Source organism: Carassius auratus, unplaced genomic scaffold (genome assembly GCF_003368295.1).
Source record: "Carassius auratus strain Wakin unplaced genomic scaffold, ASM336829v1 scaf_tig00000876, whole genome shotgun sequence".
Lineage (NCBI taxonomy): Eukaryota > Metazoa > Chordata > Actinopteri > Cypriniformes > Cyprinidae > Carassius > Carassius auratus.
Window position 1 is genome coordinate 275,256 of NW_020523328.1, and position 16,477 is coordinate 291,732.

General features: G+C 37.2%; 1 protein-coding gene across 3 annotated transcripts in view; it reads right to left on the reverse strand.

The window, feature by feature from the left end:
• LOC113069112 (SLIT-ROBO Rho GTPase-activating protein 3-like) overlaps window positions 1-16,477 on the reverse strand; it is a 32,011-nt gene that overhangs the window by 4,449 nt on the left and 11,085 nt on the right. Inside the window, exons 6-21 of one of the 3 annotated variants that reach the window (XM_026242095.1) lie at window positions 15,957-16,130; window positions 15,694-15,822; window positions 14,846-15,067; window positions 13,750-13,851; window positions 13,444-13,629; window positions 12,784-12,868; window positions 12,509-12,536; window positions 4,499-4,526; window positions 4,249-4,309; window positions 3,936-4,013; window positions 3,490-3,618; window positions 2,788-2,893; window positions 2,469-2,699; window positions 1,581-1,636; window positions 1,209-1,380; window positions 21-116 (exon numbers count right to left, since the gene is read on the reverse strand). In XM_026242095.1, the coding sequence (XP_026097880.1) occupies window positions 21-116; window positions 1,209-1,380; window positions 1,581-1,636; window positions 2,469-2,699; window positions 2,788-2,893; window positions 3,490-3,618; window positions 3,936-4,013; window positions 4,249-4,309; window positions 4,499-4,526; window positions 12,509-12,536; window positions 12,784-12,868; window positions 13,444-13,629; window positions 13,750-13,851; window positions 14,846-15,067; window positions 15,694-15,822; window positions 15,957-16,130 (1,883 nt within the window). Of the gene's footprint in view, window positions 1-20; window positions 117-1,208; window positions 1,381-1,580; window positions 1,637-2,468; window positions 2,700-2,787; window positions 2,894-3,489; window positions 3,619-3,935; window positions 4,014-4,248; window positions 4,310-4,498; window positions 4,527-12,060; window positions 12,158-12,508; window positions 12,537-12,783; window positions 12,869-13,443; window positions 13,630-13,749; window positions 13,852-14,845; window positions 15,068-15,693; window positions 15,823-15,956; window positions 16,131-16,477 lie in introns of all 3 variants that reach the window. The other 2 variants (XM_026242094.1, XM_026242093.1) reach the window with 2 other exon arrangements.

Consider the following 16,477-nt stretch of genomic DNA (forward strand, 5'->3'; position numbering starts at 1 on the left):
AGCGGTCTGAGTGATTATACCGAGTGCTGAGTTCAGGCAGCTGCTGTTCATCTGATAGGTTTCCCGTGCTGCCCCCCCTGCTGTCCTCCTTCTTCCCTCGCTCTTTACGCTCTGCCCTGAGGATGAGAAGACAACAAGATGAGGTCGCCAAACCTAGTGGCCAGGTTACTGCTAACAAGATATTGTTTAAAAAGTAAAGCGATATGTATATCTATTGTAATTTTCCTTAGTCACATGTCTCTGCAATGGTTTGCTAGACTTAAGTTAGTGTAGACACCATATATAAACTGATGCAAACCAAAAAGAATTAAAGTCCGTTCAATGGGTCTCATAAATAAAGCACAAGCAGGACTGACAATTTACGCAACAATGGATTTAAAAGCTGTGGTTCCTCTTGTGTTTTATAAAGGAGGCCCATGGACTGTACTGGTTGTGTCTGTGTCGGATTAAATATGACATCTATTCTGAATAAAACTATATTCATGACAGAGCTAAATGATTCATTGTGCTTCTTATCAGTTTTGTTTTCACATGGTAATATAAAAGCAGAATCAGTGCACAAATAATTAATCAGCACAGCTGTTTTGGTTAGCAAATTATACTCATTAGCTCTGTTGCAAAACCTAATGAGCTGCCAATAGACGCTATATTCATTACTGAGATGAAAATAATTCAGAGTAGTAGATTATTTCACCCAGTGTTTATGTGTGCAATGCATTTCTATACATACACTACTGTTGGTAATTAAATAATATATATATTTTGGCACTCTTGTGAACCAGCGGAGAAGACTTACACAGAAGAGAAAGAATTGTTGAATAAAGTTGTTGTTTTGGTTTTCTTTGCACACAAAAAGTATTCTTGTAGCTTCATAACATTAATGATAAACCACTGATGCCACATGGAATATTTTAACAATGTCCTTACTACCTTTCTGGCCCTTGGATGTTATGGTTGCATTTGTGTTTATGCAGGTTCAGAAAGCTCTCGGATTTTATCACAAATATCTTTATTTGTGTTCTGAAGATGAACAAAGGTCTCAAGGGTTTGGATTGAGTAATTAATGACGGAATTTTCATTTTGGGGTGAAATATAAGACGAGATGTTTTTTGAAACCTTGACTAGGTTTTGAAACAGAGCCACTGAAGTAACATTAATGAAACATTTGAAGGAACCTCATCCGGTTTATAATGAAGTGTATGTCTCACCCCTCTACCACACTGATGTACTTATGGGGGATCAGGCCTTTTACCCCTCCTACTTCCCCTCTCCACCAATCAGCAGAGGCCTTGCTGTGCAGTAGGAGGTGGTCACCCTGCTTGAATGACAGCTCGGCTGCAGAGCGAGCAACATAATCAAACATGGCCACAGCCTCCCACTCTGCCCATACAATGCACACACACACAAACACACAACACAAAGCCACACATGCCAAAATCCAACATGGAATGGCCACAATGCAACAACAGGACACGAAAACCCAGCATGGAACAAACACACACACATTTAGATAAGCAATTAATTACAACTTGAAAGGTTGAAAATATATATTGGCATAATGTATGTGTTGTGTTTTTTACCATCTTCACTGGGAAGATGTTCGGCGTCGCCCTCGGCCTCCTCTGTGATGGGTTCACTGGAAAAAGAGGTTGGAGTTACATGAAAGGAAAAAACTCAGCTAAGAACTGCTCAAGGGAATATTTTGCTGAAAATAAAAAATGCTGAATCAACGCGGTCATCTAAGATGTAGAGGAGTTTGTTTCTTAATTGGAAGAGATTAGGATAAATTTAGCATTACATCACTCATTCACTACTGGATCCTCTGCAGTGAATGGGTGCCGTCAGAATGAGAGTAAAAACTTCACAATAATCCATAAGTAATCCACATTACTCCAGTTCATCAAATAACTTCTTGTGACGTGAAAAGATGTTTTTGTAACAATATCTTCGAACTGTTGCTTCCAGCTAAAATACCAGTCCTCTATCCATAACATTGCATAACAGTTCTAATCTAAACAAATATATAATGTGAGAGGACAAAAGGAGATGGACTTCTTCACTGGAGGAAGCGTTATTATTATGGATTATGAACTTGTGGGTTTGGCCGGAAACTGTGGTTTAAAGTTAAATGCACTAATGATGGATTTATCACACAGCTTTTCACTTCAAAAGACATTAATTCAGTTGTGTGGATTATTTGTAATGTTTTTCTCAGCTATCTGGACTCCCATTCACTCCAGAGGATTGACCAGTGAGCAAGTAATGCAAATGCTACATTTCTGATGAAGTTCTGTTCTTTTGAGTTAAGTTTTTCATTTTTGGGTGAACTACTTCTTTATCCATTCTTTTCGAAAATTACGATTTCTTTTTAGGACAAAATTAACAGCAAAGGAGTTTGAAACAACACGAGGCAGAGAAAACGATGACAGATTTGATATTTTTGGCTTAACTCTCCCTTTAAGACTCACCAGTACTCCTGCTCTAGAGTCATGCACTTCTCATAGACGGGTCCCGGGAGTTCAGAAGGCCCCGGGAAAATGCTCTCATGATGGATGATCATGGTCTTAACAAGGTCATTGATCTGAGGTGCCAGTGTCACTTCATCACCACCCATCTCCACCCCTCTGAGCAGACTGGGGCCGAAGCACACGGCCAGGTTATACGGCAGCATCATGTTCTCATCACTGTACTGAGAGACACTGAACAGACACAAACAAACAGGTTACCAACTGTATCACTGACCACCTTAATCAGGTTTAGAACGATTACAAAGAGAGCAGGACTCACTGATGAAGGAAGGCGAAGAGATACCGCATCACTATGAGGACAGGTCTGGGGAAGGACGAGACTATGGTCTTTAGCTGCACTACTTTTTCTGTCATGTTTTCCATCTCTGAGAAGGATATAAAGTTGACAGAATTTAGTCGACATACTGGAATCAAAACGTAAAAAAAAAAAAACATTAACTCTATTCAACTGTTATATCATGTCAGTAAAGATTTTTTCACGTTTTTGAAAGAGGTATCACATGCTCACTATAGCTGTATTTATTTAACTGAAAATAAATGAAAAACAGAAATATTTCTTATTAGTTAAATTAAATGTTCTTATTAGTATCAATGTTGAAAACAGCAGTGCTGCTTAATATATATTTTTTAGAAACCATACAATTATTTTCATGATATTAAAAAATATATATACATTTATTTTTAAATCAAATTCTTAATGTCTTTATTGTCAATATATGCAATAAAAAAATGTCTATTAAATTTATTATAAAAATTCTTGACAAACTTTTAAACAGTTTCACCTTGTCACTATTTGGTTAAACTTCACAGCAAATGCCACAGAAGAGGAACATTCTGGAAATGGTCTAGTTGCTCGCAGATGCCTATATGGTTTGATATGTTGTTACCTAATGTAAACTAAATGTCCAAAGACTCTTTTGGGTGACTGAAAGCGCACATAATCACATGAATGGCATCTTACGGACACACTCCATGAGCTGGCTAAAGCTCTGCTCCGGGAAGAGAGGTTTTTCTAGACCTCTGAAATAGAGCTTCAGAACCCCTGCCACTGAATCAATGTCACTCTCGCTGTCAGTGAGAGGGTCCTCTCCTGCAAAAAAAAACAACAAAGAGCAGTCAGAGAGACAGAAAAATTCAATTAATATTTCTATATTTTTAAATACTGTATGATAATATATTCTAATATTCAAAATGTTGAGGTTGGTGAGATATTTTAAGCTTTTTTTAAAAGAAGTCTCTTACGCTCACAAAGGCTGCATTTATAAAACCAGTGATATTTATTTGCAGAAAACTAGTTATCTTCTGAAATATTATTACTATTTAAAACATGTTTATTTGCAAATGTATATTTCTTGCTACAAATTTATATGAATACACCTGTATTTATTCATTTGAACATAGGTGTACCTCTTTCAAAGGCATCCCTGATATGATTGACTTCAGTCTGTGATCCAGGAACTCTAAAAACTCCTTCATGATGCAAACCTGTTTAAAATAAGCATCACACATAAATACTCAGTCCTTTATACTAATTCTACTTATGTTAAAGGTGTCACTCAGTAAATGTTGTTTTTGTTGCTTTACTGCTTTTATTAGTACTGTAGTCTTCATCATATATGAATGTATTTCATTTCATGTACATGTTTTTTTTTCTTTTAAGTATCGTTTCATTATGTGTAAAACCTTTTCAATGAGGTAAAATGACAATGAAGAGTTTTACCGTGCAGGTTGATGAAGCGAATGCAGCTCTCCACCACCAGGGGGATCTGTTGCCCAGAGCTCTGATAGAAAGAATGAAGGGAAAATGGGAAACAATTATGCATATCTGATCTGAATAGGACTAGAGTTGTATAGAGATCATGAAAGAAATACAAGTGTACATAAAAAAAATACAGTGAACAAAGATAGAGACAAAGAGTGCAGAAGGCCCACACAAACAGATGCATGCATGACAGGGGAAACAGCTGTACCTGAGTCCTCGACATCCGTCTCCTCCTTCTACAGTCACAGGCAGCCAAGCAAGGAAAGAGAGAGACAGGAGGGACGTATAAAGGAGGAGCAGATTGTGTGGCATGACCAGAAGGAGAGCAACATGAAAAATGGGGAGAGAAGAGCAAACAAGAGCAAAAGCAAGTTAGAAAAGGGGGAGAAAATCAGGGTGAGGGAGAAAGACAAAAGCAGAGAACAAGGAGTTTAGATGAAAAGCAATATGTCAGGGATGCTCTGTTTTAATTTAGATCTGTCTAGATGGGAAGAATGTACTTAAAGATTGCATTACATTCGATTAGTCGAAGGATTCTGATTTATATGCTAGTGTACTCTTGGACACTGACAAAATACACCTTTAGCAGATAAATAAACTACTGTTTGGGATCAGAAAGTTTTATTATAGCAAATACAAAAAAGTTTTATTAAGCATAGATGCATTAAATTCATCAAAAGTGAATGCTTTGTAAATTATTGTATTATTTCAAATGCTGTTCATCTCATTTACAAAACAAACAGCAGTTTTCAACAATGATGATGGTAAATATTGTGTGAACAGGGTCATGTAACACTGAAGACTCGAGTAATAGTATAGTAATAATATTTTACACTATTAATGTTTTTACTGTATTATGGTCAAATAAAGGCATCCTTCCTTGGTGAGCATAAAGAGACTTCCTTCAAAAAAAATAAAAAATTAAATAACCTTAAAAAAAAATTCTTACCAGCCCCAAACTTTTGAAGGTTGTAATGTGTACACTTAAACTTTTTATCTTTTTTCTTACAGGAAACAGACTGCACTACACAGATTTTTTTTGTCCAATCAAATTCTCTTTAGAATAAAAAAGTCCACTTTTTATTTGTTTGTTTTTTAAAGGAACAATTTCTTGAACATATCTTGCCCAAAACTGTGCTCGTTACAAAATGTAGGATCTTTCAGTGTCAGAAACAACACGTTAGTTTTATCTCTCTGTTATCTCAATGCCAACCATGTTTCTAAATCAGATTTCAATTCACTTAGCCAGAAAATTGTCCATTTTACTGGGCTGCACCCATTGATCAACCAATCGAGACAAAAAAAAAAGAAAAAAAGTGTTGTTGGCAAAGCAGTTCTGTGGCCCTGACTGCATTATCCAATTATTAGGGGTGTAACGAGAGTGCACATCTCATAGATTTACTGTCCACTTAAGATGAAGAGATAGACCAGCCACTGCTAATGCAGGATGTAGAAGACACTGTCAGACAATACACCACAACAGAAGAAAAGTGTGTGAGAATGGAAGTGAGCGGATGAGAGAGGGAAGTCGTTTCTTAAGGCTCAGAGAGCCAGATGGCAGAGCAGTGCTCAACAGGCCTGAGCTCCCAGGAACAGAGAGAGACACGGTGGGAATCTCAGAGAATAGAGAGGACCCTGATGAAACCACTAGCATGCATATGCTGTCTGGTGGATGCTGGCATCCTCAGTAGGATTCTTAAATAACCTGATCAGTGAGATTACCAACGCTGACCAGCTTCACCAGGAAGACCATGCTGCTTGACCTATTTGACCTTCAGTGTTTGCTAAACTTAAACATTAATCACCGCTGACTAGCATTGAAATGGAAAGTTGACATGAAAGTTCAAATATGAGTGTGACATGCTATATTGATTGGGAATGTTTTTAAATGCTTTTTTAATTCACTTGTCACACTGCAGGACTACCTAAGTGAACTACAAAAATGTAAAAAAAATAAATAAAATGGAATGTTGATTTAAAATGGTTAAAAACGTACATAAAAATGTTTAAAATGTTTATTGGTAAAAAGGTATCTTATGCTCACCAAGGCTGCATTTATTTGATCAAAAACAGTAGAATTGAGAAATAATACAAATTACAATCACCATTTTCTCTTTGAATATATTTTAGAATGCAATTTATTCCTGTGATTGAGTTAATATTATTATTAAATTGATAAACAGTGACAGTAGCAGACATTTATGTTACAGTCTATTTCAAATGAATGATGTTCTTTTGAACTTTTTATTAGCAGCAAAAACTGTTTTCAACATTCAAAATAATAATAATTAATAATAACTGAGCAGCAAATTACATTTTACAACAAATGAGAACACCAAAACAGTTATTTGAACAGTTTTTTTTTTACAGTATTTTTGACCAAATAAATGCAGCCTTGGTGAGCATACAGTAAGACACACACACACACACACACACACAGAAACACACAATTCCTAATTACAGTATTACAAACTTAACTGGTAAAGTAATTTGTTCCTTACATATTTATATTTAACTTATTTTTATTTAAAAGTTTCTTGTTAAAAATGGTTTGTGCACATTACTGGTCTTTAAAAGACAGTGCTAATGAGCCAAAGACTTCAAGTGCAGATAAGCAAGACAGCAAGAGTGACGCCTCTTAGATGGTGCAGAATTTAGTAGGTATTATGCACAAGCTGTCATGACCTCTATGCTTTAACGGCTAGGATATACACTCAAAAAAAGAAAAGTGTGAAGTCTGGAGTTCCCCAGTACTATCAGAGAGCCACATCTTATTTTTAGTTTGTAAAACACTTAATCAGCAGAAGGCGTCACACGTTGCTAATATAACCCCATATTCTTCTCTAGAAGCCACAGGTGTATGGAGCCAAAAGAGTCTCAATAAAGATAAATGCACACACTACATTCACATATGCACACACAGGATTCATACATGCACACACGATTCATAAATACACACACAGGATACACAAATGTGCACAAAATTTACAAATGCACACACAAAATTTAAAAAGCACAGAAGATTGACAAATGCATACAAAATTCAGAAATGCACACAAAATTCAGAAATGCACACAAAATTCAGAAATGCAAACAACATTTACAAATGCACTCAAGATTCACAAATGAACAGAACAAGATTCAGAAATGTATTTCTGATGCACACACACATATATCTTGATTTACAAACTGCTTGCGGTCTGTGAACTTCACTGCATTTGTGTGTGAATTTTGAGACTGCTCTGACTTGGCTCGACACACAAATGCATGGAATGATCAGCAACCAATCAGATGTCTCCCTTCTTTTAGCCAATCACAAGAACGCACTCCACGTGGTTGTTTACTTATAAGCCAATCACATGAACGCCTTCACACAGCCTATTTATGAAATTGTATGGAAATACAGATGTTTAGATTACAATTCAGGTTTATTTTTTATTATTTTTTACAAAATATAAATTAAAAAATGTCTCAATACATATAGCCCAGACTGTGCCTGCAGACAAAAAGTTAACCATGGATTCATAAATTTGCAATAGGCAATTATTTCATTTTATTGAAATATTTTAATAAAAGTAAAAAAAATGTTTTACACCTTTTTGAATATTTTAAATATATCTAAATATTCTTTTGGATGCAATATAGAAGTCACTTTAATTATAATATTCGGTCCCTACATGAAGAGAGAGTCAGTGGTCCGCTGAGAGAGGAAAGTGACTCTACAGCTGCGCAAAGTGAGTCGCCGCTTCGTGAGGAAAGGGAATTGTTCGTTCAACTTTGCTGGGTGAGGAAAGTGAATCGTTCGCTGAGGAAAGGGAGTCGTTCGCTGCGTGACTCGTGAGGAAAGTGAGTCGTTCACTGCGTGACTCGTGAGGAAAGTGAGTCGTTCTTTGCGAGAGGAAAGTGAGTCTCCTGCTGCTCAAAGTGAGTCGCCGCTGCATGAGGAAAGGGAATTGTTCGTTCAACTTTGCTGAGTGAGGAAAGTGAATCGTTCGCTGAGGAAAGGGAGTCGTTCGCTGCGTGACTCGTGAGGAAAGTGAGTCGTTCACTGCGTGACTCGTGAGGAAAGTGAGTCGTTCTTTGCGAGAGGAAAGTGAGTCTCCTGCTGCTCAGAGTGAGTCGCCGCTGCATGAGGAAAGGGAATCGTTCGCTCAACTTCGCTGGGTGAGGAAAGTGAATTGTTCGCTGAGGAAAGTGAGTTGCTCGCTGCGTGACTCGTGAGGAAAGTGAGTCGTTCGCTGCGTGACTAGTGAGGAAAGTGAGTCGTTCGCTGCATGACTCGTGAGGAAATTGAGTCGTTCGCTGCGAGAGGAAAGTGACTCTCCGGCTGCAGAAAGTGAGTCTCCTGCTGCGCAAAGTGGGTCGCCGGCTGCGTGAGGTAAGTGAGTCATTCGCTAAGGAAGGTGAGTCTTTGCTGCATGAGGAAAGTGAATCGTCCGCTGAGGAAATTGAGTCATTCTCTGATTGAGGAAAGTGAGTCGTTCGCTGATTGGCTTATAAATAAACAATCCCCCACGTGGGGTGCATTCTTGTGAATGGCTCAAACAAGGGAGATATCTAATTGGTTGCAGATCATTCCCTGTTTAAAAAAGGCATTTGTGTGTCGAGCCAAGTCAGGGGAGTCTCAAAATTCACACACAAATGCAGTGAAGTTCACAGACCGCAAGCAGTTTGTAAATCAAGATATATGTGTGTGTGTGCATCAGAAATACATTTCTGAATCTTGTTCTGTGCATTTGTGAATCTTGAGTGCATTTGTAAATGTTGTTTGCATTTCTGAATTGTGTGTGTATTTCTGAATTGTGTGTGCATTTCTGAATTTTGTGTGCATTTCTGAATTTTCTAAGCATTTGTGAATCTTCTGTGCTTTTTACATTTTGTGTGTGCATTTGTGAATTTTGTGCGCATTTGTGTATCCTGTTTGTGTATTTATGAATCATGTGTGTGCATGTATGAATCCTATGTGTGCATATGTGAATGTAGTGTGTGCATTTATCTTTATTGATACTCTTTTGGCTCCATACAGGTGTCCTTTTAAAACCAAACACAGGGAGCTCCACCAATCACACACAAATAGAAAAAGTGACAAAAGAGCACAAGAGCAACAACCCACTCTCATCCTGATTATGTAAGATGTAATTAAGAAGGAAACTGATTAAGATGCAGTTTCACTCTTAAACTACTCATGGTATAATATTCATATTAAGATATTTAATAGTCTAACTTAATTATGTAAAATTATTATTATTATTATTATTCTATACAACTGACATATACATGTATATGCATATAAGCATAAACACATATATAATATATATAATTATATTTAGTCGCCAATTTATATTAACATTTACACATGCATATGTGAGTGTATATATATATATATATATATATACACACATACATATATATATATATATACACATACATATATATATATATATACACATACATATATATATACACATACATATATATATATATATATATATATATATATACAGTATTGTTCAAAATAATAGCAGTACAATGTGACTAACCAGAATAATCAAGGTTTTTCGTATATTTTTTTATTGCTACGTGGCAAACAAGTTACCAGTAGGTTCAGTAGATTCTCAGAAAACAAATGAGACCCAGCATTCATGATATGCACGCTCTTAAGGCTGTGCAATTGGGCAATTAGTTGAATTAGTTGAAAGGGGTGTGTTCAAAAAAATAGCAGTGTGGCATTCAATCACTGAGGTCATCAATTTTGTGAAGAAACAGGTGTGAATCAGGTGGCCCCTATTTAAGGATGAAGCCAACACTTGTTGAACATGCATTTGAAAGCTGAGGAAAATGGGTCGTTCAAGACATTGTTCAGAAGAACAGCGTACTTTGATTAAAAAGTTGATTAGAGAGGGGAAAACCTATAAAGAGGTGCAAAAAATGATAGGCTGTTCAGCTAAAATGATCTCCAATGCCTTAAAATGGAGAGCAAAACCAGAGAGACGTGGAAGAAAACGGAAGACAACCATCAAAATGGATAGAAGAATAACCAGAATGGCAAAGGCTCAGCCAATGATCACCTCCAGGATGATCAAAGACAGTCTGGAGTTACCTGTACACAGTGAAGACAGTGAAGCATGGAGGTGCAAGCATCATGATATGGGCATGTTTCTCCTACTATGGTGTTGGGCCTATTTATCGCATACCAGGGATCATGGATCAGTTTGCATATGTTAAAATACTTGAAGAGGTCATGTTGCCCTATGCTGAAGAGGACATGCCCTTGAAATGGTTGTTTCAACAAGACAATGACCCAAAACACACTAGTAAACGGGCAAAGTCTTGGTTCCAAACCAACAAAATTAATGTTATGGAGTGGCCAGCCCAATCTCCAGACCTTAATCCAATTGAGAACTTGTGGGGTGATATCAAAAATGCTGTTTCTGAAGCAAAACCAAGAAATGTGAATGAATTGTGGAATGTTGTTAAAGAATCATGGAGTGTAATAACAGCTGAGAGGTGCCACAAGTTGGTTGACTCCATGCCACACAGATGTCAAGCAGTTTTAAAAAACTGTGGTCATACAACTAAATATTAGTTTAGTGATTCACAGGATTGCTAAATCCCAGAAAAAAAATGTTTGTACAAAATAGTTTTGAGTTTGTACAGTCAAAGGTAGACACTGCTATTTTTTTGAACACACCCCTTTCAACTAATTGCCCAATTGCACAGCCTTAAGAGTGTGCTCATCATGAATGCTGGGTCTCATTTGTTTTCTGAGAATCTACTGAACCTACTGGTAACTTGTTTGCCACGTAGCAATAAAAAAATATACTAAAAACCTTGATTATTCTGGTTAGTCACATTGTACTGCTATTATTTTGAACAATACTGTATATATATATATATATATATAGTTTCATATTTTATTGTAATACCTTTGATTATTCTTATTTGATTAGGCCATTCAGCTATTCACTATAATTAATGGAATTGTAGTTCCTTTTTTTTTTTATTCCAGTGGAGAAAACAAGGTTCAGTGAAAATTCCAGATCTACTGAAAAACTGGACGGTCACTGTCAGGCTCTTTTGACTGTATTTTTAATGAGAAGCAAGATAAATGTGAGCATCACAAAGCATTTCAATTAGGAAGAGTCTTGGATAAGCATTCAAACAATGACTGCAATGGATCTCATGAGCACAACCATGCACACAAATATGCATGCCTCCACTCACACACACAGGTGAACACACATTTTTGTTGGCTAGCACACGGATTATTAGGCTGCACAGATGCCTGGAGAGGAAACTGTGAGCGCGTCTGTCTCAACCGATTTAATAAGCAGCCACGTCACTTTATGGAAATAATGTAGCATGTCATTTCAAATAAGATTCGCTAACACAATCATGCAAACCATGCCAAATGCTTTTAATCTTACTAGGGGGGCATGAAGTGATCACATTATCTCCAAATATGTTATTAATATCCAACATTCACCTTGAAGATTTGCAACCGACCGGTCAAACCAAAAGGTCTTGATTCACAAATAATCATTAAGAGACCGCATTAATAAACCAGATACGTTATTGTGTCACAAGCCATAATCAAGACGAAGGGGCAGCCATGCTTAAATCCATACCGGAAGTGTATAAATGCAACACGAACGACCAGAAGCACAATGTGTTAAGAAAGCCATGGAGGGAATGACAGAGGAACACAGCAAGAAAATTAGAGAAATCTGTCTGTAACAGATCGGAGGGCTGTCAGCCACAGGGCTATACCTGAATGAAGGAGAGCATATCTCCAGTGAAGAGTTTGTGGTGGTACTGGGAGCAGGGCCTGGCTTTCCGCACACGCACTGCCCTACCAGGTTGCATTCTGGGAAATATATACACCGGCACTCCACTGTGACACTATGGCATCAGTGCACTCATGCAAACATGCTAACATAACAGTAATTCACACAGAACAGACAGCACAACAGAAACGTACTCTAGTGCATGCAGATTTGCAGTTTTGAGTCAATACACACTCTATTCATCCCACAATGAGATGTTTTAGCCTCATTATGAAATTGATTCATACATTTCTCAATGGAGCCTTCTTAATTTCTGCTGAACACACAAAGACCGTCGGCCAGCAAACAAGAGCAGATGTTTGCCGGATTCGGGCCAATGGCTGTGTGAACAGCACATAGTCACAGAGAGACAGATGGGATGGCAGACGTACCTGGAGGGATCGCTATCAATGGCCTCAGCTGCAAATGAGACAGAGGGAAAACAAGGAGAACAGTTAACTTGACAGTTACTCCATCACATAGTTTCCACCAAAGTACTATAGTTACTAAATTCACTGTTGCACCACTAAAACTGTTGCAACTGTTATTGTGATAAGGCATCTTACGCCATCATACCCTGTATTTTATTAGGGCACGGTAACAAACTTCTTTCACACAAGCTTTTTTTCATTCTCAGTTGAAGCGTTGGTTAGTTGCGGTTAGTTACCTTTCTGTATGGCCTCTTTAACTAGGTCATGCTTGGCTTGGAGCTTCGAGATCAGAGAGCTGCCACTTACATGCTCCTTCACTTTCTGAAAAAAAAAATAAAGCGTAACATGAATGACTATGTTATTGTTAGCCATCAAGGTAATTCCTTTTCTGCTGTAAGATTTGCATGCACATTATATGGCAAAAGGTACAAGTATTGTTCAAAAGTTTGTGGTTGATAAGATCTTTTAAATGTTTTTGAAAGAAGTCTTCAATGCTGGCCAAGGCTGTATGTATTTGCTTAAATACAGTAAAAATAGTGAAATACTATTACAATTTAAAATACCTGCTACTTATTTGAATATAATTTAAATGATCATTAATTAAAGGCAATTTTTCAGCATCATTACTCCAGTCTTCAGTGTTACATGGTCCTTCAGAAATCTTTATGATAAGCTGATTTGATGCTTAAGAAACATTTCTTTTTTATTAATGTTGAAAACAGTTATGCTGCTTAATCATGATAAATCTGATGAATAGAAAGCTCAAAAGAACATAATGTATGTGTAATAGAAATCTTTAATGTTCTTACTGTCACATCTTTAATGGATAGTAGGGGGTGTCCACATATTTTTGGTCATAAAGCACATCAATCCAGAAGAAGAGGAGGAGATCTTACTGTGAAGTAGAAAGTCTCTGTGTCCTGTTGATTGGCTCTGCGTTTGGCGAGGCTGGGTTTGGTTCCTGTGCCTTCAGCTGTGTTCTCCACTGATGGGGTGACGGAGGCATCAGGGGTGGGGTTGCAGTCATCATCACAGACGCTCTCCAGAAGGTTTGAGAGAGTTGTCTTAAGTGTCTTACTGATCTGAAGGAATTTCACAGGTGGGATACATACCAGCGTCAAAAAGGGGTTGTTCACAAATCCACTTGAGAAAGCGAGTGTCAGAGAGATGCACAGTACTGCTATGAGCATCTCTGATTTTACCTCCTCAGTTTCCAAGGTAACTGATGCCAGTCTGGACTGAAGCTGCTGGAATCTGGTCTCGAGCTCATACCTCACCTGGCCTTCAGCGCTAACCTCACACACCTGTCACATGCACCAGATGTTTTTATTATACACCATGATGGCCACCGTGTTAAGATCACATGATCGGCTGAATACTACTCTTGTTAACTTGGCAACACCTTAATATCAAATCTTTTGAATTGGCAAACCATTATCATAGCTGACAACATTGGTGGTCAGGATGTAGTCCTAGACCAGTTAAAAAAATAATAAAAATAAAAATAATTTAAAAAAAGCTTAGTTGTGCCATAAAGTTGTGCTTATATACATTAATAGCATTGATATTGTATATAAACAATAGACAGAATAGTCAGAATATATTTATCTAGAATACACCACCATTCGGAAGTTTAGAATTTTCAGAGTTTTTAAATGTTTTTGAAACAGACATCTTATTCTCACCAAGGCTGCATTTGTTTGACCACAAATATGGTAAAAACTGGAACATTGTGAAATATCATTACAATTAAATAAAACAATTGTTCACTGTTTTAATATATTTCAAAGTGTAGTTTATTCCCGTGATGGCAAATCTGATCTACCACAGTCTTCAGTGTAACCTGATCCTTCAGAAATCATTCTATGATTTGCTACTCAAGAAATAGTTCTTATTATTATCAACAGTGAAAACAGTTGTGCTGCTTAATATTTTTGAGGAAACTGTGCTGCATTTTTCCAGGATTTTTGATGAATAGAAATTTAGAAAGAACAGCATTTATTCTGAATACAGAATACAATTTGTTTGTACTGTATAAAAAGTATTTACAACTTTCATTAATTATTTCCCTGCCACAGTAAAAAGTATTAATTTATAAAAAAAGATAATAATAATAATACTGACCCAAAACTTTTGAATGGTAGTTCATATAAAATATAACTTGCATTGTATTAAAACGTTACAAAAGTTTTAGATTTAATATATTATGTTTATTACAGCAAAATATTCCAAGGATTTCATTCATTCAAGAGCCACTGAAAGCCCACCTAAACGCAGATGGTCATTCTCATGTGTTACCTGGTCTCCTTCGTGGGGCTGGTACTGAAAGCGGAAGGGCAGACAGAACGCTGTGTTGTGGGCTTGGAGCAGAGCATCTCTGTCCTGGCCCTGGTTGAGTCCAGTCACCGCTGTGTCTAGCTGCTGAAGGCCATTTTTCGTATTCTGGACGGTTCGGTTTCTGTTGGAGAGGTAACCGCGTATAACCCGAGACACAGACAGGTGGTACCCCAGATCTGTGCACTGCATTCAACATCAGCCAGATGGCAAGACAAAGACGAGAAGAGAAAAATACAGTCATTGTTTGAGCAAACATGACTGTTCTGATTCACGCTCACTGACTAAACCTGCTGTGATGTTCTAGACTTGACATGTTCTACAATGTGCCTCAGGCAGAGGGAGTAACAAACCATCAGACACTTCTGAGAGCTGAAGATATCAATGCCACAAAAGATGTACACTACCAGTCAAGAACTAGAACAATAGTGAAGTCATTGAAACCATGAGTTGACACAAGTATGGAAATGATCTAGTGACTTCATGTGGTGCATCCTGGGATTCTTTCAAACAACACTACGGGGGATTACTGTATATGTATTCTAGACATGTGTCAGCTCTTTTCCTGCATCAAAAGCTGTTTAACACCAGGAGAAACATAAATCAGTCAAATGTGTTCACTGGTACTGTAGACAGTGGTACTCTAGAGCTCTCTCAATGGACACATTCTATATACAGTAAATACATTAGATAAAATGCTCTGTGCTGTTTCAGTCAGGGGTCAATTCAAAATGAAAAGGGAACTAAAACCTAACGACATCCTAAAGAGTGTCTAGACAGATGGTAATGGGACAGCAGTGTTTTAGACTCACATCGATCAGAGTGCAAATGTCCTGCAGATAGTACTTATTCATGGAGGCATTAGCTGCTGCCATGTTGAGCAAGTAGTCGTTGCGAGCTTTAGTGCACTTCATCTGAGTTTCCTGTACTTTGCCTTGTCTCTGTAAAGAAAGCAAACGCACAGTGGAAACTGGGGGGTTGGAGATAGAGTGAGATATTGCTCTTCCTGTGCCTTCTTCACAGAGCAAAGCTCCGGATGTCACCGTCTTTCATTCTGACAAACCACTAATTTTACCTTCTCCATCAGTCTCTCCATTTTCTTCACAGAACTGCGCCTCTGCCCTCCTGATTGGCTGAGCCCCAGATCAGCTGACTTGCCCGTCTGTTTCTCCTCCAGTCGGGTGGCCTCTTTGAGCTTGCCCTCAGCAGCCAGACAGTCAATGTGGTACTGATGGTAAGTTTTCAAAGCCTGTAAGAAAGTAAACACTTTTACAACATGCACAGCAAAAAATAATAATAATTAAAAAAAAAATCTTAATTCATGTTCATTAATAATTTTACAATAGAATCTAAACGTCCTTCAAACACGGTAAACTTTACTCCATTGACAAATTGTTTTTTACATTTTTTATTTTAACATAATGAGAGATCATGTTTGGCTTATTGTTGGATTTGTCAATAAAACAGGATTTAAAAAAATAAATACATAATAATAATTATTGTTATTATTGCATTATTATTTATATTTTAGTAATATAATTATCTGATATAATTATTATAATTATTTTTTAAATATAGTTATTTGATTTAGGTATT